The sequence below is a fragment of the Sorex fumeus genome, unplaced genomic scaffold, assembly GCF_029834395.1.
Source record: "Sorex fumeus unplaced genomic scaffold, SorFum_2.1 ptg000128l, whole genome shotgun sequence".
In the NCBI taxonomy this organism is placed as follows: domain Eukaryota; kingdom Metazoa; phylum Chordata; class Mammalia; order Eulipotyphla; family Soricidae; genus Sorex; species Sorex fumeus.
The window spans coordinates 16,400,152-16,426,622 of NW_026606185.1; the positions used below are offsets into that span (position 1 = coordinate 16,400,152).

A 26,471-nucleotide genomic window follows, 5' to 3' on the forward strand; every position below is an offset into this window, starting at 1 on the left:
GTGCCAATTTGATCCTTCTACCTTAGTTTTCAGGACCTCTGGAGCCATCTTTGACATTCTGGGATCCAATCTACTAACAATTCCTCCTAGCTCTGTCATCAGAACACATTAGGTCTGCCTCTAATTTCCTCCACCTGCTGCTGCTCTTGTCTAGTCCTTGAGATTTCTCACTTGGAGTATTAGAATAACCTCCTGGAGGGTCTTTTCCTTGGAGTGAGGACTTCCAAGCAATGCCCAGAGGGCCAGGGTCCATTCCCAGCAATACTTAGCCATCTGATGCTGGGAATTGAACACCAGTTCTGGAGCATGCAAAGCCCTGACCCTCTGAGCTATCCTTGGCCCCGTAAGGGTTCTCTTAACAGTCTCATCTCACCCAGAATCATTTTAAAAGGTAAAATATAGCATGGGGTTCTTTGACTCAAAACATTGTAATGACTCCTTTCATTTTTCAGGACAAGCTGCAATTCCTAGTCGAGGCTTGTTAAGACCTGTGTGATTCTACATACCCGGCCCTGCTCTACTCCCTTCCCCTTGTCTACTTTGGGTGGGTGAACTATTACTCCATCAGCCCCGACTGTGTCTTACTTTCCTCAGATGCAAGAGGCAAAGCCCCTTGTCAGGGCCTTTGCACTGACAGTTCCTTTATCCGGGGAGCTGACTCTGCATGGAAGCCCTCACGGCTGCTGCCTCCCTTCTGTGGGGCTCACAGAGCACATCTATTTAAGACAGTCACTTGTTTTTCTTCTGGTTCATGTCCCTCGCACTCTTGAGGTTCCCACCTCTTCTTCTCTCTAGCATTTCTCCTTTTAAACACATGATATCTATTACTTGCTGTCTGTCTCCTTCCATTAGAATGTAAGATCCATAGGTTCAAGGAGCTTTGTTTTGTTCTCAGGTGGATCCCAGCTCTAAGATCAGAGCCTTGACCCAGATAATGTTGTCTGAGTGAATGAGAAAATAATGAAATCACAAGATAAGCAGTGCTGGCTGTGAGACTTACCCTGGCTGCATTATAAATACGAAATATTCTGCTGATGATGTCCTCTTCTAGATCGGCAGAAACAAATTCAACCTGGATGGGGCCATGTCTGTGTACTCCATTCTCTGGCCAGTACTGTGGACACAACTGAATTCAAAAATAGTAACACAGATAAACGATAAGAATAAATGATAACAATAAACAGTATGAACCATACTATTATGGTTATTCAGTAATTCTTAATACTTCATCGATGTACTTCATTTTCTTTCATTTCTCCCAAGCAGATGTAAGGGATTTCTTGTTAGCTGATTCCTCAACTCCACGTTCTTCTGTCCCCCCCCCCCCCCCCCGATTACACCTGGCAATACTGGATCTACACTCAGGAATTACTCCTCGTGGTGCTCTGGGGACCACATGGCATACTGTGGATCGAATGCAGGTTGGCTGCGGGCAAGGCAAACACCCTATCCCACTATATTACCACTCTGATCCCCGTGTTTTTTCTTTTCTCTCTTAACTTTCTCAGATAGTCTCCAGTTAAGCCATGAGCATAAGCCATATGCTGCCTTTAAGTCTGTCTTTCCTCACAAGCCTTTCCTGGTGATGGTCATGTCAAGCTTTGGCATGCTAATGTATATTTTGACACTCAAGTGTAAAAATTAAGAGGCATTATGGTGGGAAGCTGAGATAGTAGTAAGAGCCCTAACATGCGCATTTGAATGATTCTACCCATACTTTTCAAAGATAATTCAGTTTTCTGCTTGCTCTCTCAGTTCAAGCCCTGATCAAAATCTTGTCACTTCAGAGAAATATGAATGGCCTAGGCCAGTACGCGGGGCTGAGCAGACTGCATTCTATACTTGTGCCAATGTAAACCATGTAGAAAATGGCTTAAATGGTGCATGACATGTCCATGAACTGGCCCTATGAACACTTGAAATAGTTGAATTGCTAGCCTTGCACAATTGCAAAGCTTTTAAGTTCAAATGTTCAGTTTAGTGTTCTCTGGAAGACCAAATCTCAGAAGTCTCCTTTCTCTCACTCTGAAAATCAGCTCTGCCAAATGGAACTGGGGTCTCTTGGGTCTTCTCTCACGCTTCAACCAAGGCTCAATTTGAGTCCAGTCAGTTTAGGCTTAGAATGCAGCGACACAATTCAAGACTGGCTGTCTGAAGAGAGCACACCAAAATAATTAGTCTTTAGTTCACTAATGTGAGCCAGTATGAACTGATACGAATGTAGTGTACTGTTACATTTCAGAATTACATTAGGAAAAATGATTCTGAAGGGCGGGGAGTTCTTATTCTTACTGTCAGTGATTAAGGCACAGAGAGGGAGGGGCGGGAGCAATAGTACAGTGGGGAGGGCATTTGACTTGCATGTGTTCAACCTGGGTTCGATGCCTGGCATCCCATATGGTCCCCTGAGCACTACCAGGAGTAATTCCTGAGTTCAGAGCCAAGAGTAACCCCTGAGTATCGCCGAGTGTGACCCAAAAAGCCAAAGGAAATAATAAAAGCACAGAGAGGGAGTGAAATATGACTGAGTGGCACTGAAGGGCAAGTAGTCCTTATCCTTACATCTGTGATAAGGCACTGTGAGACAGAGTGGCTTCTGACTGAGTGGCACTGGACATGAGAAAGTCAGGACGCTTGGTCCTGTTTCGAGTTGGTCTCTGAAGCCCCTGACCATTGTGGCTGCTTGTCTTGAGTGGCTGAGATCTATCCTCTGGAAAGGTCCAATGGAAAGGACATCAAAACTATTTTAGCTTTTTAAGCAAAAAATAAAAATGGGACTAGATCAGAACAAAGATTATCATTATTATTTCATTAACTAGCTTTCAGGCTAAAGCCTTAATAATATAATGTAGTGCTTCAAACATAATTAAAACCATTACAGAGCCAAACTGACTGTCCAAGGAATTTATGGCAGACTGATGGCAATAAAATGGATTTTAGGGAGTAAAAAAATTCTTGTTCAATTTGGTTGCTAAAATACTCTAGACCTCGCTCTCTTTTCAAAAGAATTTGTCTCTACTACATAGAAAAGAAATTTAGTCCCAGAACAAGTCTATTCTTAACACATTCTAATGTCCAATGTCCCATAATACTCTTGGTTGAGCTATACCCTCCAGCCATAAATTCTGCACCTACTGGGCCACAGAGCTAATGCCCTCCTGACAAATCCCTTTAAAAAATGTTTCTAGCCCTATTACTAATATTGAGTCATCACTGTTCAATTTTTCTTCTTTCTGTGTTTAAGGAAAGGAGCTATGCAAATGTCTCATTCATCACTCTGGGCTTTGCTTATCTTCAAGTTCCAGTTTTTCACTCTCTTTACCAAAAGGCTGACAAAATGAATGGCTGTCCCTTTAAATCACGGGTGGGGCTCCTCATTCAGCCATAGTGATGCTCCCCCCTGGTGGGCTCTGGAAGGATGGGGACTGCCTCACATAGCTGTCCTTTTTCCTCCCCCCCCCCCCCCCCCAATCTCTCTAGTTTGCCTACCTTTTCTGGCTCTGGGACATTCCTATTCAGCCTTCTCTGCCCATTATTTCGTGGTTTAGCGAGTCTTCCCATCCCACAGGAAAGACCCATTTCTTTTTGGGTCACACCCAGTGATGTACAGGGGTTATTCCTGGATCTTCACTAAGGAATTACTCCTGGCGATGCTCAGGGGACCATATGGGATGCTGGGAATCGAACCCGGGTTGGCCACGTGTGAGGCAAACCCACTGTGCTATTGCTCCAGCCCTGGAAAAGTCCCATTTCTGTTTTCTGTGTGGGGGCCGTAGCTGCAATGCTTGAGCCTCGTGGCACTTGGGGGCCACCAGACTCACAGCCCCAGGTGGCATTGGGGAGGGGTCATGTAGTGGCCTAGAGGATCAAGCCAAGTCTTGGCCCCTTATGCCGCATCTCTGCCCTCTAAATCACCTCACTAAGTTCCTTCCACTGTCTCTGACTTTAGCCCCTCTTTTCTGTTTCAAACCCTGCTCTGACCAATTCCTAATTCCCCCTGATTTTCAACTGCTGTTTCAGCATTTGCAGTTCTCAACCTGTGCTGGACCTGCAGTTTGCCATGTGCAAACAAAGCAAATACAGATTTGACCCTGACCCTGAGCTCAAACTACAGGAACTGCAGCCTCACCTGGGCAGGATCCACATCGTTCAGCATGACGACAGACGTGCAGTGGTAATCTAGGACTAGTCTCCAGAAGTCTTTGACTGTGTTCGGCAAAGGATGCTGAGTGACTATGAAAGCTGACGGCTGTTTATAGCTCTGCAAACACAAACAAGAAAGATCCAAATATACCCAGGAAAATGGGAAGGGAAGCAGCTAAGGCAGTTTGTGACATAAAGCACTGAGCATTTTAAATAATCGTTGAGCATTTTAAACAATAGTTGAATTCTATTGATAATTTCAATGCCAAAAAAGACTCAACGGAGATTCACCAACAGGTCAGATATTCTTATTTTGATGCCAACAAAACTTAGTACCTCTTGCAAGTTTTTAATTTTTAAGAATTTAAAACTTTAATTTTGGAGAGTGGGCGTCCCAAGCGACACTCAGGAGGCCTGGGGTTCCTTTCTGGGATTCTCATCCAAACTGGCTGGTGAGGGTCTGAGAAAGTGGTTCTGCTTAGGCCCTGTGGTGCTCGGAGGCCTTCAGGGCTGCATGTGTCAGTGTTCAAAAGACCAACAGGTACTGAGGATGGAATCAGGGTCAGCTGTATGCAGGGCAAGCACCTTAACCCCTGTACTCTCTTTCCAACCCCTCTTGCGATTTTAAAAAGTATTTATGAGAGCAAGGCAATTATCAGTCATAAATATATATACTTATGTATGCATATATATAAAAGTGTGCTGGAGCGATAGCACAGTGGTAGGGCGTTTGCATTACAAGCAGCCAACATGGCCAACCAAGGTTCGATTCCTCTGCCCCTCTCGGAGAGCCCGGCAAGTTACCGAGAGTATCTCGCCCACACAGCAGAGCCTGGCAAGCTACCTGTGACATATTCGATATGCCAAACACAGTAACAACAAGTCTCATGATGGAGACGTTACTGGGCCCGCTCGAGCAAATCCATGAACATCGGGAGGACCGTGAATATATAAAAGTATATATACTTTGTTTTGTGACCCACACCCAGCAGTGCTCAGGGATTACTCCTGGCTCTACTCGGGAATTACCCTTGTTGGTGCTCAGGGGACCAAATGGGGTGCTGGAGATTGAACCCGAATAGAATGCATGGAAGGCAAATGCCCCACTAACTGTAATATTACTCGCACCCCGATACATACTTACTTTAATGGCAAGAATCAACTTTAAAAATATGCATAATTAGTTTGACCCTTCCTAAAATATGCTTGCTTATTTTCATGGGTGATGATGTTACTTATTCCTTGTGTAAAAGGGAACACATGCTTTTTATAGCACTGGAGAGCTTCAAACAAATTTAAGTACCTTTTTACTGATATCACAACAATAGAATTAAAATTTCCATATCCGCATTGAAAATATCCATTCACTTTCCCCATCCATTGAATAGCAAATGTTCATTCAGCCCGAAGTAAACAGACTGACAGGAGGTAATGAGTTGTGTGCTATCTGCACTGACGGGCAATTTCCCCCATGTTAATTACAGTCTAAATTAGGAGGAAAGGGAACGAAAATAATGCTGCAAACCATATTATCCCACTCCACTGCTTTAGTGACTTAATAGCTGTCTCTTGCTCTTTGGCCAGTAGGTTAAAAATTTAAGTGTTGGGAGAATGACCAGGACATGTTTCATTTATCAACACTTCCTGCTGGTGATGTCAGAGAGAGCAAGAATTATCAGCTTTGACATAAAAGCATATGTGGAAGAGGAAACACTGAAATTGCTGAGAGAATAATTCATATCTTAGACAACCACCACCAAAGCCACCAGGGCAGATGAGTGGAAGGAGCACAGGCCTCCCTTGAGGAGGGGCTTCCCGCGTCCTCTGAAGAGGCTGGGCAGGCTTACGTCCATGAGGGCGGCATTGATGTAGTTGCTGCTCTCGCCGTCGATGGTGATGAGAAAGGGCAGGCAGCGGTCAGGCGGCAGGATGTCCATGCACCGGTTTTTCTCGTGGTTCCGTGGCAGGAGTGCGATGCTGCAGTCTTCCACGCGCAATGTCGGTGTCACCATGTTCAGGGTCTACAGAGAACCGATGCACACTGGGTGAGATAACTCCTACTAGCACTTGCTTTTGCTCAGTCTCACAGATCTAAGAGTTCTGCTGCCGATTTGAACATGGCTTCTCTCCCCCTGCCCCCCGCCCTGCCATAATATCACCAGGAGCCCTTATTGACACAGTAAGATATGAATTGCTCTGATCTCTTCTGGGATTTTTGCAGATGGTGTCCATCAGACTCACAGGCCACCATGGATCCTGAGCACTAAGTGCCAGGGAGACTGAATAGGGCTGGACCAATGGACACTTGGAAATAAGAGATAGGGTGAAGTTTGGTCAACAGTCAGGTAACATTAGGTCAAAGGTGACAGTGAAAAATTCAATGGATTGGCAAGTGCTCTGAATGCTCTGCTTGGTCTGGCTGCAGCCAACCAACATCATGGAACCACTAGAGTCTCCTTTCAAGGGAAGAAATTCATTCTGTTAAACCAATGGTTGTCAACCAACATTGATCATACCTATGCACACTGTTAGTTGTTACTGGTGTGGTGGGGATCTCCTGATGGTCCAGTGGGCAGAGGCCAGGGATACTGATAGATATCCCACTGGATAGCACCCCTGGCAAAGAATTCTCCAGCTCCTGATAGTGATAGTACTGAGGGATGAGCAAATCTATGTTGGATCAAGGGTTCAAGAGCTGACTTCTTAGGAAGAAAAGTAAAAACCATAGCTGGTTGCTTCTCTCTCCAGTAGGACTTACCCGAAATTCCTCTTTAATCTGGCTTGAGTTTGTTTGGGGATCCAGTTTGTTCATGTCGTAATACAGAGACCGGACTTGGGAAGCAGGGACAGAAGTATCTCCACAGAGACAGGCTTCCAGGATGGCATCGTGGATGAACACATACTGCTCCTAGGAAAGTAGTTAGGACTAGCTAGTCACAAAGAAACCAAAGTTACCTGAGGGTGCAGTGGAAGGAAGGGGGATACTCCACATGGTGAGATCATGAAATAGGGGTCTCTCACAGACAGTTCATTCCCCACAGAGAGGAAGTAGGCAGAGGGATGTGACTGCAAGGGCAGGGTATTCTAGCATCTGTCATCCTGTTATCCACTAGAGACAGCTGCCATGGGACCAACTGGCCAGCTGTGGATTACTGTCAGAGGAAGAGACAAAAAGGGACTCCATACCAACGTATTAAAGGATTGATTCAAGCCAATCATCTCATAAATACTTGGGTAAATATTATAATGCTAGAGTAACTATGGCAAGAATATTTCTGTAATTCTGATCCCTTGAATTTGGAAATCATTATTTCAGCTGAGGAAAAGAGCAGAAATGCATCTTTCTATGATGAAGAATTTGCTAGTAAACTGAAAAGTGCAAAACAGGTGCAGGGGAACGTGACATCCCCATGAAAATAAACAGTTCCATGTATTTAGAATGAGTTATTTTGAAACATTAATCAATGTAATAATTACAGGATGTATCAAAGACAAGCTTTTGAGTGTGTGTACAGAAGGTCATACTTTTAAAATGGGTTCTCTAGTTCTCAGCTGCCACTGACTTTCCTCATAATTAATTAGTAAAGTTTTATCCTTAAACTTTAATAATTATCTGTATATTACCTGTTTTGATTACTTGTGTTACAAAAAAAGTCTCATTATTTTTTTACCCGACTTTCTATAAATAATAAGGACTTTTAGTTCCAAGAAATAGTTCACTCTTAGCTAAGCAACACTTCATGAAAGACCATGTGAAAAATTGGATGTGGAAAAATTCTATCAGTGATAAGGAATATTAAAAATACATTACCAAGGGCTGGAGAGATGCAGTGGGTTGGGTACTTGTCTTACCTGCATGTTGCTGACCCAGGTTTGATTCCCAGAACCACATATGATCCCCAAAGTCCTCCCTCAGTTTAGAGCCAGGAGTAAGTACCACAATTGGGTGTGGGCCCATTCCCCCTATTTCTAAACAGATCCTTAAAGAGAAAAGATCATGGAAGTAGCTTTTTTAGTTTCTGCTATGTTTTCAAAAAATGAAATTAGGTTTCTCAGTGGCTTGGATGTAGTCTAATGCATAATTAAAATGTAAGAAATTCTTATTTATCCTTCATTTTACTTCATGAAATATTTCAGGTAGCTGCAAGGAAGCTCACTTAACATTTTTAGTAAGAATACGTATTTCCTAGGGATATAACATAATACTTTTTTCAAAAATTTAAATTTGTGATACACCTTGAATTATAATTTATAGACACACCCATTGGTCTGAAGCACTTCTACAAAATCAGTAAATTCCCATGATGCCAGAGTATTGGGCAGAATACTTACAGACAAGAGAACAAAGTGTACAGAGATTACCCTGAGTCACTTGGTAAAAATGCCTGACTAATTCCTCAGGCTGGGTTTGCTCTGGTTACCGGCTAGTTTAAGACATCAGAAGAAAAAATGATTCTGAAACTCTGAATGCTTAATAATGAAAGTCTACTGGGTCCTTTGATACAAAGAAGACGTGAAAATTTAGGTTACTGGTTGCACATTCTGTTTCCTGGGAGACTCATGATGTTTTGTTTAAGAAAGGAAAAATGAAAGGGAGTAAAGAGAGGCTGGGAGGGAAGGACTGTCAGGTATTTCACTTGTTTTCTTGCTAGGGATTTTTTTTTGGGGGGGGGGAGTGCTGGGAGAAACCATACCCGGCAACACACAGGGCTTACTCCTGGCTCTGTGCTCAGGGATCACTCAGGGATCTGGGGTGCTGGGGATTGAGCCACAGTTGGCCTTTGCAAGGCAAGTGTCCTGCCCCTGTACTATCTCTCCAGCCCTTTCCCAGGGAACTCTGAAAATAGAATCCTTATCTGTCTTTTTTGGCTTAGAGGAGTGGGATGCAGAGGGACAGTGGGGATCAAATGCGTGGAAGTACCTCCGTCTGCACCATGTTCACTCGCCGAGACCGCAGCTCCCGTACACAGTTATAGATGTCCACGACCCCTTCCCTTTCTGCCATGTCCAACATGATGTCGATGACAATGAAGCAGCCAGTCCTCCCTGCACCAGCACTGGATGAAAGAGAGTGTCAGTGGAGGGAATGGCTCTGTGACTGCCTCTTCCCATCTTTTATTATGGTGAAAACTATACAACAAACCTCGAGTATGTGTGTGTGTGTGGGGTGGGGAGGAGGGAGCTAGGTAACATCTAGAGGTGTCCAGGGTTTATTTCTGACATTGCTCAGGAGCGACCACCACTTCTAAGTGCTCAGAGGATCATGCCAGGGATTGAATTGGGGTCAGCTGCATGCAAGGCAAGAGCCTTAACCCTTATATAATCTCTCTGGCTCCAATCTATTTTATTTTATTTATTTTTGTGTGTGATTTTTAAAAAATATCTATTTCCTACTTTATTTAAACATCATGGCTTATGAAGTTTTGGTGATGATTTGTTACAGGCACTCAATATTCCAATACCTTTCCCTCTAGCACTATCATCCCTCTACCATCATTGTTGCCAATTTTCCCAACCACCCCAATAGCCTGTAGCAGGCCCACAACAATTTATTTTTATATCATTTGTCCCCTAATGAAATGTCAAAAAATATTTCCATAGAAGAAAAATTGTAAAAATTGTAGTATCTCACCGGGGGACATTAAATCCTTGTCTGAGGGTTTACTAGGTTGTTGTTGCAAGTTAAGCCTTCTGTGATAATGTTTTTGTTAGTTGAGATTGGTTGGTTTCTACGTTACATCCCATCCAATCTTATGTGCTACGACTGGGATGTCAGTGTTGCAGAGATGTCAGTCCAGAAAATTCAGGATATTTAACTGGGCTGTCTGGCCAGGGGCACGGTAGCAGCTCTGGGGTGTAGGAGCTGCCAGGGCTTAAACAAAGCATTTGAAAGCAAAGAAGCTCAGTGGCAATCAGCACATCCATGATGAAGTGCAACCAGGATCTCAGTGGGGTTCCCAATCACTCCCACCAGCCCAGCAGAGCTTGTGCCCCCTCCCTACTGTGTTTCCTTCCAATGTTCCCAGGGCCCCGCTTACCTGCAGTGCACCACCAATGGGCCTGCGTTGGGTGGGCTCTTGGATTTGACCTGCCGGACGAATCCCAGCAGCCCCGTGGCATGGTAGGGGACCCCGTGATCTGGCCAGCCGGTGAAGTGAAACTGTCTGATCTCCCGGATTTCGTGCACACCCCTCTGCCAGTGGTCGGTCAGCAGGACGTGGGAAGAGAGCAAAGAATCAAACTGATAAGCAACTGGAATAGCATCACGTGACTGGTAAGCCCGGGGCTAGGGCACTCTGAACAGATGAAAGAGAATGGTTCTTAGACAGGACCCGCACTTTGGAAGGTTCAGCACAGGAAGGATGGTGTTGGGAGGAGTGGAAAGGGAGGCGATATTTGGGGAAAATGCTAACTGGGAGGTACAGTTCCAGCAAAAGGATGGTTCTCTCTGAGACACTGAAATTCCCTTCTGAAGCGGCGACTCTAGCAGCCTGTGTGTCACTGTGGTGTGCAGTGTGAGAACACAGAGAGACAGGCAGAGAATGGGGACTGGAGCAAGGGAACGAAGGTGTCTGAGCTCAACAACAGAGACTGAAATGCAAGGCCCTGCTCTGACTCCTCTGTGTTCCCGCTGGGACAAAACTGTGGAGGGGGCTGGAGAGATGGTACAGTGGGTCAGGCGCTTGCCTTGCACGTGGCAGATCCAGGTTCAGACTCCGGCATCCCATATGGTCCCCTGAGCACCGTCAGGAGCTGAGCACAGAGCTGGGAGTAAGTCTTGAGTATCACCGGTATGGCACCCAAACCAACCAACCAAACAAACCAAATCACTACCCCAAAATAAAACTGCTGAAGAACGAACAAGAACCACTTTGTAATCAAGGCCTGAGAGCTATTTTTCCCTTTGCAATGCATCTGTCATATTTTTCTTTTTAATTTGGGCAAACACTGAACTGACTCCTCCAATCATCAGCAAGCTGGGTGAGTGCCACTTTTCAGAGAGAGGTGCTGGGGCACAAAGCCTGAGGAGCGTGTCTTGTTTTGAAGTGGCTATGAATCAGGCCTGTGTGGCAGCCAAAAAAAGATCTCCAGGGAAGTCAATGTCCACTGGAATGAGGTCCATCAATCACCTGGAGGTAGAGGACTCTCTGCCATTGAACTGCAGGGAAGGCAGAAGGAAAGACTCATGCTTTGAAAGTTTGTTCTTGCCTTTGGAACAATTAAGTTGATTTATAGCCTTCATTTTTTTTTTCTTAGTCTAGTATTAAGACTATGTTTCTGGAACAGATTCCTTTGAAAATAAGAATTACTTACGAAATTGAAGTTGGAGCTCAATTTGAGATAAAATGTGACTTTCTCCCTTTTCTCATTCAATGACTATTCACCAAATACCATATCAAAAACATGTTAAAATCTGGGCTTGCTTTTATTCTGTCCTTTATTTATTTTTTGCTACACTCAGCAGTGTTCCAGAGTTATCCATGGTTATCCATGGTATCCAGGGATCATGCCCTGAGGTACTCAGGGACATTCAATGCCAGAGACTCAATTCAGGGCTCCTATATATGAAAAAATATACCCAGATTTTTGGATTATCTCTCCAGCCCAATTTTGTTCTATTATAACATCAAATACCCACTACCCTGGTCACATTCACCATCTCAATGTACTTAAAGTGATATACTTAAAGAGTACATATGTACTGAATGTATGTACTGTTCATATGCAACTAAAGAGCAAAGGAAAAAAATCAGGATGATTATGTGGTTTGTAAGACTAAAAGGGGAAAACAAGGGGCTAAAGAGATAGTCCAGTGGCTGGGCGCTTGCCTGTGGCTGATGTGGGTTTGGTCCCCTGACACCTCACATAGTCCCCTGAACCCCACCATGAGTGATCCCTAAGCACAGAGCCTAGAGTAAGCTCTGGAGCACCGAAGGTTGTGCCCACTCCCCACCCCCAAAGAGGCAAACAATGGTAGATTTTTAGATAAGTCTTGTTTGCTCTCACTGTATTACATACCTGAGTTTAATAACTAACAACTACTGAAGCTTGATTCTTCTTTGAAAATCATGCACTCTCAAATGGAGTTTAAACATTAAGGAATTAAGCCGTCAGGAATTCAAATGAGAATTAACACTGTTGTCTGCTAAATATGTTCTATGAACCCAGATTAAAATTACTAGGTAGTTAGAAGCCTTTCTTCTTCTCACTGAAACCAATATTACATTTAGCCAATCCCTCAAGTTCCTTAAAGAACCCACCACTGTCTTTTTTCCTTTTTTGGAGGTGAGGGAGAGGACTCCCAAGCAATACTCAATGTCCTGGGGGTCCATTGCTGACTATAGCAGTTCAATGCAAGGACCCAAGGACATGGTGCTGCCTCAGTCCTGCAGTGTGAGGTGTTCCTCATGCCACTAGGCTGTGCTCAAAGTCTCCAGGGCACCCGGTGATGCTTGCAGGACTGTACTGTACTATGGTGTACAGTGCTATACCACTGTACTATGTGGTGCTGGGAATTAGAAACCATTGCACTATCTCTTGGTCCCTCCCCTGACTTTTTATATGATGACTGGGGCAGGGGACTTTCCCATTTGATGCTAAACATCCATAAAGTAGTGAAGCCTTTAATAATATTGATTTATGTCAAAGAGGATAAGAGGTCATTTTATTTCTTCCATACATGTTATTTTTTGTTTGTGTTTTTGGAGTCACACACAGTGGTACTCAGTACTGACTCCTGGCTCTGCACTCAGAAATCACTCCTGGTGGGCTTGGGGGACCATACGGGGTGCCAAGGATCGAGCCTGGGCTGGATGCATGCAAAGCAAGCTCCTTCTCTGCTCTACTACCATGTTATTATTATTATTTTTAAAGAACTCCCCTTGCTAAATTTGCTAGATTTCAGTTCCAATATCCCAAAGTCCCAAACTCCGTCTTTCACCAGATGGACCCTCCACTGATCTAAGACTCACTTTCAAACTAAATAAATGTCACTTTCTGGGCTGGAGCAAACTTTTTCCCCCAAAGACCCTCCAGTTTCAAATACGCTCACTAGTGGAAAAATCAGCTAAAGGAAAGTGCTTCCGAGTCAGTACCATTCTTAGTAGCTGACATGCAGATTCTCCTTTTGCTATTTTGTAATATGTTTGAGGTGGCCATCATAAATGTAATCAGTGATTATAGACCAAACACTACCCAATAGGAAACAAATGAGGCTTTTGATTTTTTTATTATAAAAAATATTAATCCACAAAAGGTAATATTTACTTCACTTTCCCATGTGCTATGGGAAGAAAAACTTAAGACACTTTGTGCCTAACCAGAAGTGCATGATTAATAAATATTGGCAGGAATGAATGAATCATTAAATCAATGTTATGTCTCTGAGATACCAGCACTATATTTCTACTTTCATCTTTGGTGCACACCACATCTTGGTATGCAGAAATGGATGTTCTTTGTCACCTTTCTTTCTAAAGGAAAGATGGGGAATGATTCATGGGTCAACTCTGGACTCTGTAGAGACTTTTGACTAGACTGATCATGTATACTATATGCCATTTAAAATCTCTTTGGCTATGAGCAGTCAGATACATAGGAAAGGCACAATGACAGACCCAGGCAGACCAGGAATGTGTCTACCTGTTTTGCAAAATAGCGCCCCGATTTCTTTGTCACTTTTTGGTGCGTGAGAGAACATGCTTTGTAAATAGATTCAGAATTGCAGGACTTTTTAAGTATATGCTTGACTTTTTAGAAAAAAGATTTTCTTCTAATGAGAAAGTTTAAAACCTACAAGAAGTGTTCCACAGAAGTACTAATGATTTGTTTTCCTTAAAGATTCCAATTGCTCGGTTAGAAAATCACTAATGTGTCATTTTGATTTCCCCAAATGCCTTAATAAGCTCTTATCCTTCCTTTTCTTCCACCACCTCTTTGCTGGTTGTCTGATGACTAAAATAGCTGGGTATTTCAGAAACATTTCTGAACAGCTGGAAACGTAGGAGAATACAATAAGAGGTTAAAAAAAGAGCAACAAACAAATCCTTTAGCATGAGATGCATTTTCAGCTTATTAGAGAGCTGACTATTGTTCAAAGAGCTCCATGTTAAAGTGATGGCTCTGGATGATTTTTTTAGAATACAAAAATATTGAGGGTCTTTTATCACTATCTGTCTTAATGTAGTTATTGATGAGTGCTCTTGCCAAGAGCCATACAAAAATCCTCCATGTGTTTTCCCCCCCTCAATCCTACCCAAGAAAGAAAGAAAGAAAAAAAAAAGACATCAAAGTGCAAGGTTCAGGATTTTAAGAATCGAGTCAACCAGAACTCTCTATTCTTTGAAGTCTCCAAAGCCTCCTGCCTGCTTATTAAAAAAGACAGGCGAAGGGAAAAATGCTAAATAGTATAAGAAGCAGATTAAAATAAAGTCTTTTCAGCCTTATGATTCCATGACAAATATGGATTGGAAAACCAGGCTAGAGAGTTCTAAACTTCAGAGTAAATTAGCCAATAAGCAGATGATGCAATTTTCTTCATTTCCTAAGACTTGTCTTGCTAAATCCAAAAAAGTGCATTTAGAGGCAAGGAGAATAGAGAATAGAGAGGAAAGCTAAGAGCAGCTCACTGCCTTGAGCAGCTCACTTATCACACAGGTCCTCCAAGGGGACCTGTGTATTGTTGAATGAGTGCACATTTTCCTTGAACAAATCCATGACAAAATTGCTCAGTCCACTGCAGGGGTCCGTTAAGAAGAATAAGTTCTTGATCAAAAAAATGAAAAAAGTTGGTGAACTTCAGAGACTAAAACTTGTGTTCCCGTAGAAGGCAAGAAGGCAGAGCATTTGTCAGGCACATCACCTCCACTTTCCCCCAGCCTACCTGTGACACTTCTCTGGCTGGACTGCAGTTTGCTTCACTTCCGGCCCCTCCCTATGTCAGCAGAAAGAGGGGGAATAAGCAAATTCCCTGTTATGCCCTACAGTGCTTCCCAAAGAAGAAGCCCCATCCATGCACATGGGATGAGGCAGATAGAGCCAAAACACAGCATTCCCCGAGCCAACGCCAGCAACTACAAAAGGCTAAAACCATGGGCGTGAGGATGGATGGAGGCAGTGGTTCATGCATATGTTTTCTGTGCTTAATGAAGATCAATCACTTAAGTTCTGGTAGGTTACTTCTATGTGGAAAATCAATCAGTGACTATTAACAATTGTTCTGAAAATCCTCAGGAGATTGGGGGTGGGGTTCCAGGAATTAGGACCCATGTCTCAACACTGACAGGACGTCACTCCTGGGGACCCTATATGGATATACAGCATGAAGAACATTTATCAAAGTGTGAACAAAGAGAGATGGGTTGAAAAACACAAACCAGACTAAAATGAAAAAAGGAAAGAGACAAATAGACATTATATTTTTTGGTTGTCACAAAATATAGATTCTTATGACATGGGAACACTTTGCTTCAGAGATGCAACTGTGCTGTTGAATCAGAGGACATGATGCAATCTGGAAAAATAACTAAGATGAGCCTACTTGCATTCAGGTGTGACCACAGATACATTTCCTTTGGTAAGTTAATGAGCCCAGAGACACTAACATCTGAAAATATATTTAAAAACAGTGTGAAAACTTACCTTTTCAACAGCAAATGTTCTGATTACATATTCTGCCAGTAGTTCTGTTTCTATTAGAGTGACTTTTATGTCTTTATATATCTCTGTGTCGTCTGGCCAGTATTTGCAGCATTTGACCTTTAGAAAATAAAGGAAATGAAGGGTTTAAGGTTTTTGTTTTTGGAGTTCCTTAAATTATGGGACTGATTTAGTGGATAAAAGCTGTATAAGAACTAAATTTGAGGTATACACCCAGCAGGTATTTTTAGAAGACCAATGCTTCCCCCCACCCAGAATAAAACAAAATTTATGTTACAGGCAGAGCAAAGTCTAGAAAAATGGTCTAAAGCTAACAAATTGTACTTATTGCAAATATCTAGTTACTGTAACCATTCATTTCTTGTGTGTCTCTACTCAGGGAAAGGTCTGAAAAAATAAGCAATAAAAGTTAGGTTGCAATATTTTAGTTCTACTAGATGTTGTTAGTTCTAGGATCAGAAATAGACTGAACAATTTTCAGAAGGATTAAACCAGACAACAGAAACAACAAAAAGATCAGAGATTATTATAACTATTTTTTATTTTCCTGAAGAGGAAGTAACTGTGATTTTTTTCCCAAATTCAAATGACAGATTTTTCTTTTTTGGTTCTGGGATCCTCTCTATCATTGTTCAGGGACTACTTATCACATATTTCCCAGGGATCACTCCTGGGAGTGTTCAGAAGATCATGAGGTGCCAGGGATAGGAACCTGGGCCTCCCACATGCAAAGCATGTGCCCAAGACACCTTCCCCTCTCCCGTCTATACCCATTGGTGCTTGAGAATCACTCCTGGGGCACTCACTTGGGAGGCCATATGTGGTGGCCAGGAATGAATCTGGGTCATTTATAGGCAAGGCAAATGTCCTACCTGCAATACTACTGTTCCAGCCTTATCCTAGCAGCATTTTAATCGAAGTTAACGCAATGTCCAGTATGAACACAGTCTCCCCAGAGTACCTTAAGTCTTTAATGTGAAGTTTTATAAAAAATTTGAGTCAATTTTATAAAAATTTGAAAAAAGTTGTTCATGATTGAGCTTCAGTCACACAATGTTCCAATACCTATCCCTTCACTAGTGTACATTCCTACCAACACCAATGTCCCCAGTTTCCCTCAGCCCCCTCCCTCACCCCCTGCAGCCTGCCTCTAACATGAGGATTTTTAAGGTGGAAGATTTTTAGTCTTGGGCTCCTCTGAGAATTTTTTCCTTTGACCATAGCTCTTCTTGACATCTGCAAATGCTTGTGATGAGGGAGGGGCCGGGGAGTCTGGGCAGGGGCGTGGAGCTGTCCCAGGGCTCTCTGCCTCAAATGTTCCCTCCTGAGCTCCAGCACTGCTCTTCATTTCTTTTGTCACTCCTCCACGGGTGAATTTCTGAAACTTGATTTCCTTTCTGGGATTTCCCCTTGGAGACATACCAGCAACTCAAATACAATCTATTTACAAGACAGTGCTTAAAATTCTTTGTTCCCATCAATTCTTATCCTTCAGCATCCCTGGTATTGACTCTTTTCCTCGTCACCCAGCATAAAATCTGACTGTCCCTGAAACCAAGCAATTGTTAAGTCCAGGAGCTTTTTAGAAATAATTCTCAAAATATGTTTTCTTACAATTTATTCTCACTGCCACTATCTTAGTTTAGGCTCTGCTGACTTCCTGCTTTGATCCCCTATTCAACTCTTCCGAAGTATAATTCCCAGGTGTTAACTGGCTCTGCTCAAGAAACTCCTATTTACAACTATTGCCCATGAAATTAAGCAAAAATTTAACTTGGTCTGGCATCTAAGGATCATTTTGTATTTAGCATTTTCAGTTTTATCTTTGACTATTTTTTCCATCTATATATCTATCTGTATTGATGTATATTTGTGTTCAAAGATAGGTTTTTTCCTATCCTGAAATAGACCCTATAATCCAAATTCTGACTTAAGCCAATCTTTCTATTTACAATCTTCTCCCACCCATTTTCCAGTTGAAAATGTGAATCATTCTTCAAAATAAACCTGGCCCATCAACAACATGTTTTATTTTGGGTGGTGGGAGGAGGGGACCCGAGAGTGTTTACTATTTACTCCTACTATGCACTCAGGAGTCACTTTTGGTAGTGCTATGACCATATTTGGTACCTGGGATTGAACAGGAGTCAGCCGTGTGCAAGGCAAGTGTTCTACCCACTGTACTATCTCTCTGTCCCCTGAACAAGCTGGGTTTGATAAGGAGGGCCAGCTAGATGTTAGTCAGATTTTCCTAACCCCAGTATTGGTAATGGTTAACTGTATATCTCAAATGCCACACCTTTCACAGTTCCCTGCAGAGATATGAGTGTGCTCTCTCTCTCTCTCTCACCTTGTGATCAAATGTGCTGCTATTCTAGTTCAATACCTTTCTTACATTGCTTGACATTCATTACCTGCCAGGTTGAAAAGGGTGCTGTGTAGCTTCAAACCCTGCAACATCAGGCATTGCCCTTAAACACCCTAAGCCTGCAAGAAATGCATGTGAAACTGAATGCCACTGGATCAGTGTAAGCTAACAAAATGTACTGTTTCATAGGGTCCTGTGGAATTAAGGACAGGATTAGCATATGATCCTATGCAGGATCCAGGGTAAAAGGGGGAAATTTACAGATTGGGAACATTTACAAAGAGACCTTTCCCGGAATGCCAAGCACCTCAGCACACCAATGTCTTAGCACAGTGAGAGGTTGATCATTACCCTAAGCTACTTCCTTTAGAAATGATGGGTGGTACAGAGTTGGATTCTAAGGTTCTAGATAAGCCTTAGTACCTCGCTAGGCAAGATGCCAGCAGACAAACAGGGCAGGAGGAAACAAAGATGGTTCCTGTGCACCTAAAAATCTTAGTTTTCTTTGGGGATATTTTTTTCCTCTTACGGGAACATTATTTGTAACTTTATAAAAATATTATTATAAAACAAATATGTATGAGCCTAATGCTTATCTACATAATTTCAACGATTTACATCATGCATACTTGTGCCTGGATCTCAAATATTTGTAGCCGTAAAAGGAATCTGAGCTGATCATGCATATTTGAGGAGCTATCTGATTTGACAGCAGCCCTTTCACTTACTTTCACTTACAGAAAGTCTAATTCTTTCACAGAGTCAAGTGCAAGTGACAAAACAGCTTAGATGGTGTGGTGGTCTCTTCTAGACCAGGCGATTTTGCTGGTAGCTTTTTGTGACTTCAGTCAGAGAGACATAAAACTACAGACAGAAAATACTGGTGCTTTTCAGACTAAAAACAATTCTTGATGAAACAACACACAATTAAGAAGCCTACTGTACTGCATTTGAAGAAGAGAACAAAAAGTACACCCTTATTCTGCAAACTTTGTTAACTGGGTATAGCACATCAAATAAACCACCTTATTACAATGCAATCAATGTATGACTAATTCGTCCGATATTGGATGCTCACTTAGTATAGACTGCAAATCCTCCCATCCTCAAATTTCCAATGATCATGTTTGTCCGATCTCTGACTACCTGAAGTCAGGCAACCCAATGCCCCTCTGCAATATGGATCAAAGGCTCATTTGTCCAGCGGGTTTTACGTTCCAGATTCCTGGGTCAGCTCAATCCTGTGCTCTCTGTCTGGCTCTGGGGATACAGTAGAGCGCCCCTGGCGCCGGCAGCAGGAAGCAGCCGCCTGGTCATTTATAGCAAAGGACAGGCTTTCCAAGCACAGCAAGTGAACAGTGCTAGGGAAGTGGGTCGCTCTGAACCCCGTGCACCTGCCAGACCGGTCGCCGAAGCTGAGGCATCCGGAGGAGAAAGGAAGCTCCGGGGTTGCTTCCTCCCAGCGCGTGTTTGTGGGCAGCGCCTGTTCCGTGCAGAGGCACCTGGCTAGGCGGCACCAAAGAGGGAATCCACCCTCCCGTCTCTTCCCCAGAATATCCCGCAGTGGCTGGCCACAGCTGTTTCAGCTCACTAAGAGCCTTTCTAAATTGGGCTCCTCTTTAGGATCTTCTTAACTGCTTGGACTTGTGTCAAGTTATTATTTTGTTGAATCAAAAACAAAAGAGAGAGGAGGTACAATGGTTTCTCTCTGGATTCTCAGACTATGCATGCTAGTGGGTGGCACCTATGCTGCCTGCTAGCCTCAGACCTGGTTAGACAGATTCCTTTTTTCAAAGAAGAAGAAAGGAAGAAGGTGAAGAAGAAAAAGGGAAAGGAGGAGGAGAAAGAGAAGGAGGAGGAAGGGAAAGAGGAGGAAGGGAGAAGGAGGAGGGAGAGGAAGAGGAAAGGAGGAGGAGGAAGAGAGGAGGAAGAGGAAGGGGAGGGATTGAGGAGGAAGAAGGGGGAAGGAGGAGAGGAAGAGGAAGAGGAGGAAGGAAGGGAGAAAGAGTGAAGGAGGAGGAGGAAGGGAGGAAGAGTGGAGGAGGAGGAGGAAGGGGAGGAAGAAAGGAGGAAGCGGAAGAGAGGAGGAGGAAGAGAAGGAGGAAGAGGAGAAAGAGAGGAGGAGGAGGAAAGAATGAAAGGGAGAAAGAGGAGGAGAAAGGAAGGAGGAGGAAGAGGAGGAGGAGGATAAAGAGGAGGAGGAAGAGGAATAGCAAGAGGAGGAGGAGGAGGAAGGGGAAGAGAGAAGGAAAAGGAGAAGGAAAAGGAGAAGAAATGTATGTCACCACCATGATTTACAGTACTTTGAGTGTTCAGAAACAGTGTTGTATAGCGCACCTATCACCAGGGTGTCAGCATCCCTCCATCACCTTCACAAGGTCCCCTCTCCAGACAACCCTGCACACCCCATTCAGCAAAGTCACTCTCCAGGAAGAATCTCAGAATCTCAGGGACTGTTACTGCTGACCACTGTTGAGCCCATCACTCAGCTTCTCTGTACTCCACAGCTGACAGACATCACTCAGCATTTGTCCTCCCTCCCTTTAGCCCACTCTGCTCACTTGATTCCCTCTAGTCCCACCCAAGCTGCAGGATGTGGTGTTCAGGCCAGTGGTTTGGGGGCCCCTGCTGGCACTCGGGAAGCCCAGTGCCATATGCGGGTCTCTGAGGATCCTGAGCTCGGCGCTGCAGCAGCTGCTGTGGCTCCCGCACATCTCAGCCCTGGCCCGTGCCCAGCTGTTATCAGATCCTCAGCCAGGGCTGCACAGGTCACTGCCACCTGCCTTTCTCAGCAGTGTGGAATAGGGGAAGGGAGTTGGTTGCTTTATGATTCACAAGCTCAAAGCAGCCCAGAAGCTGAATGGCCAGGAAAAATACATAGATGGTGGGTTTTTTTAGTTTTTCTGTTTGTTGGGGAATGGGGACGACATCCAGCAGTGCTCGATGCTTACTCCTGATTCTGCACTTAGTGATCACTCCTGGAGGGGCTCAGAGCAATGTGTCTGATTCAGAATGTGGCACCCACATCCCACACAAACTCCTGTGGCGGGTCCTGGCCCGTGGTCTGCCTCTGAGCAGCAGGAATTCTGCTCATTAAGGTGGATATGAGCTGGGTAGATTACTCACACTTGTTCATTTTTAAGAAGGGGGATGATTTTAATTTCTATCTTAGAGGCATCTAAGGCCAGAGCTGCCAATTTTGTCTTCACATTAGAATCAATGGGGGTAAAGGAAGAGCAATCAGTTCTGAGGTCCAGGCCACATTCCAGACCTACTAACTCAGAGTCCTGGGACAAGGAGATCCTGGAGGATGCTGCATGGCTTAAAAGCACATGTATTTCAGTGTGAAGCCTTAAGTTTGATGCTATCTAGCTGGGTGAGACCCTAGCAGTCCTGCTGTCCCTTGACAGCTATGAGTGTGACCTTTTCCTGGTCCATGCCAGCACCGCGGCCTGGTGTGCCCGTGATCATGTCTGCAGGCCTGAGGCTGGGGGCTGAGGAGCTCGAGCAAGGAGGCAGCAGCCCCTTCTCCCAGGAGTGTGGTTTGAGGTCCCTAGAGGAATCAGGAAAGGAAGTGTGTCACTTTGTGAGGATTCCTATCAAATAGAGCTGTGAGAAATCTCCAAGACAGCCAGTTTCCAAACACTCATTTTCAAGATCATTACAGCTGCCATACAAGCCTTTCATGCTTGGTATCTGTAGCTTTGCATCACTGCATCCTTACAGCTGTGCCTTAGCTGCTCAGGGGCCACTCGGGGAGCTCAGAGAGGAGAGCCCATCTGAAGCTCTTGCTCCTTCCCTTTCCTTGCATCTGGAAATGAGGAGACACAGGGCAGGATCAGGGGCTGGCATGGGGCAATGATTTGTTCTAGGTAATAAGTGGTGAGGTGTCCAGTGAGAGGCCGCAGAGTCAGACTTCTGCTTCTCACCAAGAGGATAAAATTCCAGGGGCTTTACATGGCCCTGCCGGGCTGGCTGCAGGGGACCATCTCCCGTGGGAAGGAAGCCTTGTAATGACTAGCAACTAGGGTTCTTGGGGAGAAGTAGGAGGAATTGTCACAGTTCCCAAAGCATTTCTCATGATTGTTGTCCTTGAACTCCTCCCCTCTCACCCTCTCTTCTCTTCCTTTGTTCTGTCACAACAGATAGAGAGTAATACATTGCCACATATTACAAAGATTATTTGAAGAAGGAGCGTAAAGGACATTTCCTAGAGCTTTGCTGTCTGGCTTCAAAGATGAGCCTTATTTATTGACTGTGAGAACTTGGGCCCATTATCTAGCACTCTGTGGCTTCATTATTTTGGTTTGTTTTGGGGTCAGTCACCCAATGATTCTCAGGGGTCACTGCTGGCTCTGTGATCAGCAAACATCCTGGTGGAGCTGAGGAGGACCATATGTGGTGATGGAGATTGAACCTGGGTGGACCACGTGCAAGGCAAGTGCCCTTCCTGCTGTATTATTGCTCCAACCCTGTGGCTCCATTTGACATGTGGCATGGGGATGCTAACAGGTGTTCCAGAGTAACTTCACAAGCTCGCTGATATGCATGTACAGTTCCTCACAAAGGCTGTCTGATGTAGGCCTTACTATCTTCATTCCAATGTGGGGCTACTGGTGTGAACAGCTGAGTGCCACAGGGCTAGTAGCAGGGCACTGCGCTGCAGGCATCTCTGTCACCAGCTTCTGGGAGTGGCCTGATGCTGGCATTAGCAAGATGGGTGATCAACATCCCCATCCACCTCAGGAAGCCCAGAGCAGGTGAGCTTCTGTGCTTGCTGAAACGTGACCTTTCTGCCTTAGTCACAGACTTGGAAGCATTCTCAGAACATTGTGTATGCACACATTTGCATGCATGAGTGCCTCTGTATGAGCACACATACACACATATACTTCTAGGTAGAATAATAATATTTTATTTATAGAAACTACTGATAGAGGTTTCTCTGAACTCTTAAAAACTAACACTTAATCTCAAATAGAAAATCATTATATTTTATGCCTGAAAGTAATATTATGCTATATGTTAATGATACTGCAATTTTTAAGAAGGAAAAAAAATCCACCAAAGTCAATTCTATAAAAATAAAAGTATTCGGGGCTGGAGTGATAGCACAGCGGGTAGGGCGTTTGCCTTGCACGCAGCCAACATGGCCAACACAGGTTTGATTCCCAGCATCCCATGTGGTCCCCCGAGCACCGCCAGGAGTGATTCCTGAGTGCATGAGCCAGGAGTAACCCCTGAGCATCGCCGGGTGTGACCCAAAAATTAAAAAAAACAAAAACAAAAACAAACAAACAAAAAAAAATAAAAGTATTCAAGGAAATATTATTTAAAATAGGATGAACATAAAAATATAGAACAAAAAGAATTACTTCTCCAAAATTAGACTAGCAGGTTCAGCAGAAAATGGGAAAAACAAATACCTCTGATACTGAAAAGTGTGGTGTAATGGAAGAGAACTGGTTGGTGAGCTAGGAGCAGCAGAGTTTAGCTGTGCTTGATTTTGCCATGTGACCTGTGCATAATCATCTTTGCCCTTGGGCTTTCTCATTTGTGGAAAATGAAGACTATCTGAGTGCTCAAGTGTTTGGAACCTGAAAGTGATCTGACAGCATGGTTACACTGGAGCTCTTCAGAGAACACAGAACACTGTGGACAGGAGTGTGGTTCTGAAGTTCCAGTTCTGGGCCTGGTATTTACATGCTACATGACCTCTGAAAGCTTCAGTTTACCATCAGGAAAATGAAGATTAGACCAAAGCCTACATCAGAGATACCCGCTGCCTCGGGAAGTACATGGAACATCTCCTCTGTCAGTGGTGACTGTCCACTGGCGCTATCTTACCACTGTGTTCAGCAAGGGAATTGTTGATGGAATAGAGAACAGAGAACAGTATAGAGTTCCATGACATCTATTGATTATGTTAGGCCTATTCCAGGGTTAGGTAGATGAAGAACTTTAAAGTAAGAAACACTATTATAGGTAAAATTCCTGATGAGGGTCAGTGGGCGAGTGTATCATCTATTTTTATAGAGCAACAAATTATCTGTTTATCTAGGATTTCCAAGAAAAAGGTTCCATTTATATTTTAAAACATAGTCTGCTGCTGAAAGAGGTATATACAATGTGAGACTTAGAAATACTCATTTACCTCCTTTGCAGAGGGGAGGGGAATGTTGTATTGGGTCACACTTGGTCATGCTCAGGCTTTACTCCAGATTCTATGCTCAGGAATCACTCCTGATGTTTCTCTGGGTACCATATAGGGTGATGGTCAGTCATGTTCAAGGTTGGAGCCTTAAGCCCTCTACTCTCCCTGACCTCTTCCTTCTCCCGCTGCCTTCCTCAGGTACTATCCTCACTCTGTCCCTGATGTCCAGCCTTTCCCTTCTGATTCTAATTATTTAAGTAATTTCTAATGAGTAATCTAGCGAAATCCCTGGTTGTTAACTCATCTCTGTGTTAACTGCTTCAATTGGCCAGATGACCATAATCCAGAAACATCTCCCCAGTGTCAAATGATTTTGTGAGAACTTAGGCCACACCAATTGGTGCTTAGTGGCAACGCTCAGCTTTGTGCCTTTGTGCCACATTTTCCAGTGGTGCTCTGGGTACCACAGTGTCAGGAATTAAAGTATTAATTATTGTATAATAATGAAACTATTATACAAATGTATACTTCCAGAACCTGAGGTTTGTAGGGTTCTTCGATTGGATTCTGTATCAGAGAAGTGTCTAATGCTTTTCACATTCTCATCACTAGAAAATTAGTCCTGAAAAATGGGGCATTTCAAGTTGTCTCTTAGCTTACTAAATTAAATTGTTCCTAAGTTATAGTAAGAAGAAAGATCCGGAAATGATACCATTTGGTGAATCTGAAAGAAAATGGATTTGTATAAGATGATAAAACTCCACACCAAATTATTCTGTATTTTCCTGGGAGGCCCCTCAACATCACCTAACCCTTTAGGGAAGGACAAAACAAGGGGTAGAAGATGAAGCTAACAAATTCTGAAAGTAGAGAAGGGTAAAGAAAATTCTATATTCAAGGAAGGGCATTGCTTCCTGCTTTCCCATGTGGTACTCAAGATGAGAGAATACCTGCAGTGCCAAAGTGGGGGAATCCTAATATTTGAGTCCTTCTGTGCCCAGAACCAAGGAGGAGGACCATCAAAGCTCAGAGACCACCTTGTATTGCATCTGATTCCACAGTCAAGAAAATAGAGCTGTGCGCTGCCCCTGCAGGCACAAAAGTGACCTATAAAAGCTTGCGGGCTTTGATGCGTTTGTTTCTGATGCATCTGTCTATTTGCTACACACTCAGGCCCTCACCTTCTTAAGTGCTTTACAGACAATAAGTAAGGCAGGTCATCACCTACCAGGACAGCAGCAGATAAAGTTAGAGGTCACAGAAATAGGAAACAGATGCCAGGGCCTGTGCAGGACAATGGTGAATATACAGGAAACCTTCACGGACGAAAAAGAGGATTTTCCAGAGCCAGATGATGATGGCAAATCAGCAAAGAGGGGCAAAAATTGATAATGGTGACCCGTGGTGCCCTCATCTCCTTGGGGTTGACTGGAAACTATCCAAGTGCTGATCTGCATGTAGCTGGGATGCATGTTCTGAGAAACATTTGCTACTCAGACCTGCAAACTTGCTTTGAGCTTTTGAGCTTGCCACATCCAGCAACAGTCACAGTATTAGCGATAGCTAACAGGAAAGTGTCAAATGAATTATTGCACATAAAGAATCATTTCTAAAGCCTCATTTAGAATTTATCAATATCTGAGTTAAAAAATGATTGCCTTTTTTTTAAAGGTACATAATGAAATAGGTGGAAATGCCACGGACTTAACAAAAAGGTAATTAGGCAGGGTAAATGTAGATATATTTCTGTCATATCAAAAAGAACTTCAGTGAACTTTACTTAGCCCAATTAAAAAAAACACATTATATATACATGTGTGGCTTCAGAATTTAGTCTTTGCTCCCAATGAAAGGTAAATCAGGGGAAAGAGAGCAGTAACAGAAATTTGACTTCTAGGAAATCAGTTATTCTGCACTTTCTTATATATACCTTCAAAAGCTCTCACAACATATTTTCTGATTCTCTATGTGTGTGGCCATTTTGGGTTCACAGAGAAAATAACCTAGTTTTTTTGCTAACAGGCCAGTGATCTAGGAGGGGTGGACAAAATGGTTCTCAGAGTTCTGTCCTTGGATACAACTAACTGCGCAGCACACCTCCATAACTGGACTGGAAATATTTGGAAGGTGGGGAACCCATTTCCTGTT

At 43.5% G+C, this 26,471-nt stretch overlaps 1 protein-coding gene across 7 annotated transcripts in view; it reads right to left on the minus strand.

Moving 5' to 3' along the window:
* PTPRM (protein tyrosine phosphatase receptor type M) overlaps positions 1–26,471 on the minus strand; it is an 890,665-nt gene that overhangs the window by 17,753 nt on the left and 846,441 nt on the right. For 4 of the 7 annotated variants that reach the window (XM_056137857.1, XM_056137858.1, XM_056137856.1 and 1 more), the window contains 7 exons: positions 15,784–15,900; positions 10,182–10,336; positions 9,065–9,200; positions 6,902–7,051; positions 5,991–6,164; positions 4,130–4,261; positions 1,001–1,126 (listed from right to left, as the gene is read on the minus strand). In XM_056137857.1, coding sequence (XP_055993832.1) covers positions 1,001–1,126; positions 4,130–4,261; positions 5,991–6,164; positions 6,902–7,051; positions 9,065–9,200; positions 10,182–10,336; positions 15,784–15,900 — 990 coding nt within the window. Of the gene's footprint in view, positions 1–1,000; positions 1,127–4,129; positions 4,262–5,990; positions 6,165–6,901; positions 7,052–9,064; positions 9,201–10,181; positions 10,337–15,025; positions 15,077–15,783; positions 15,901–26,471 lie in introns of all 7 variants that reach the window. The other 3 variants (XM_056137855.1, XM_056137853.1, XM_056137852.1) reach the window with 1 other exon arrangement.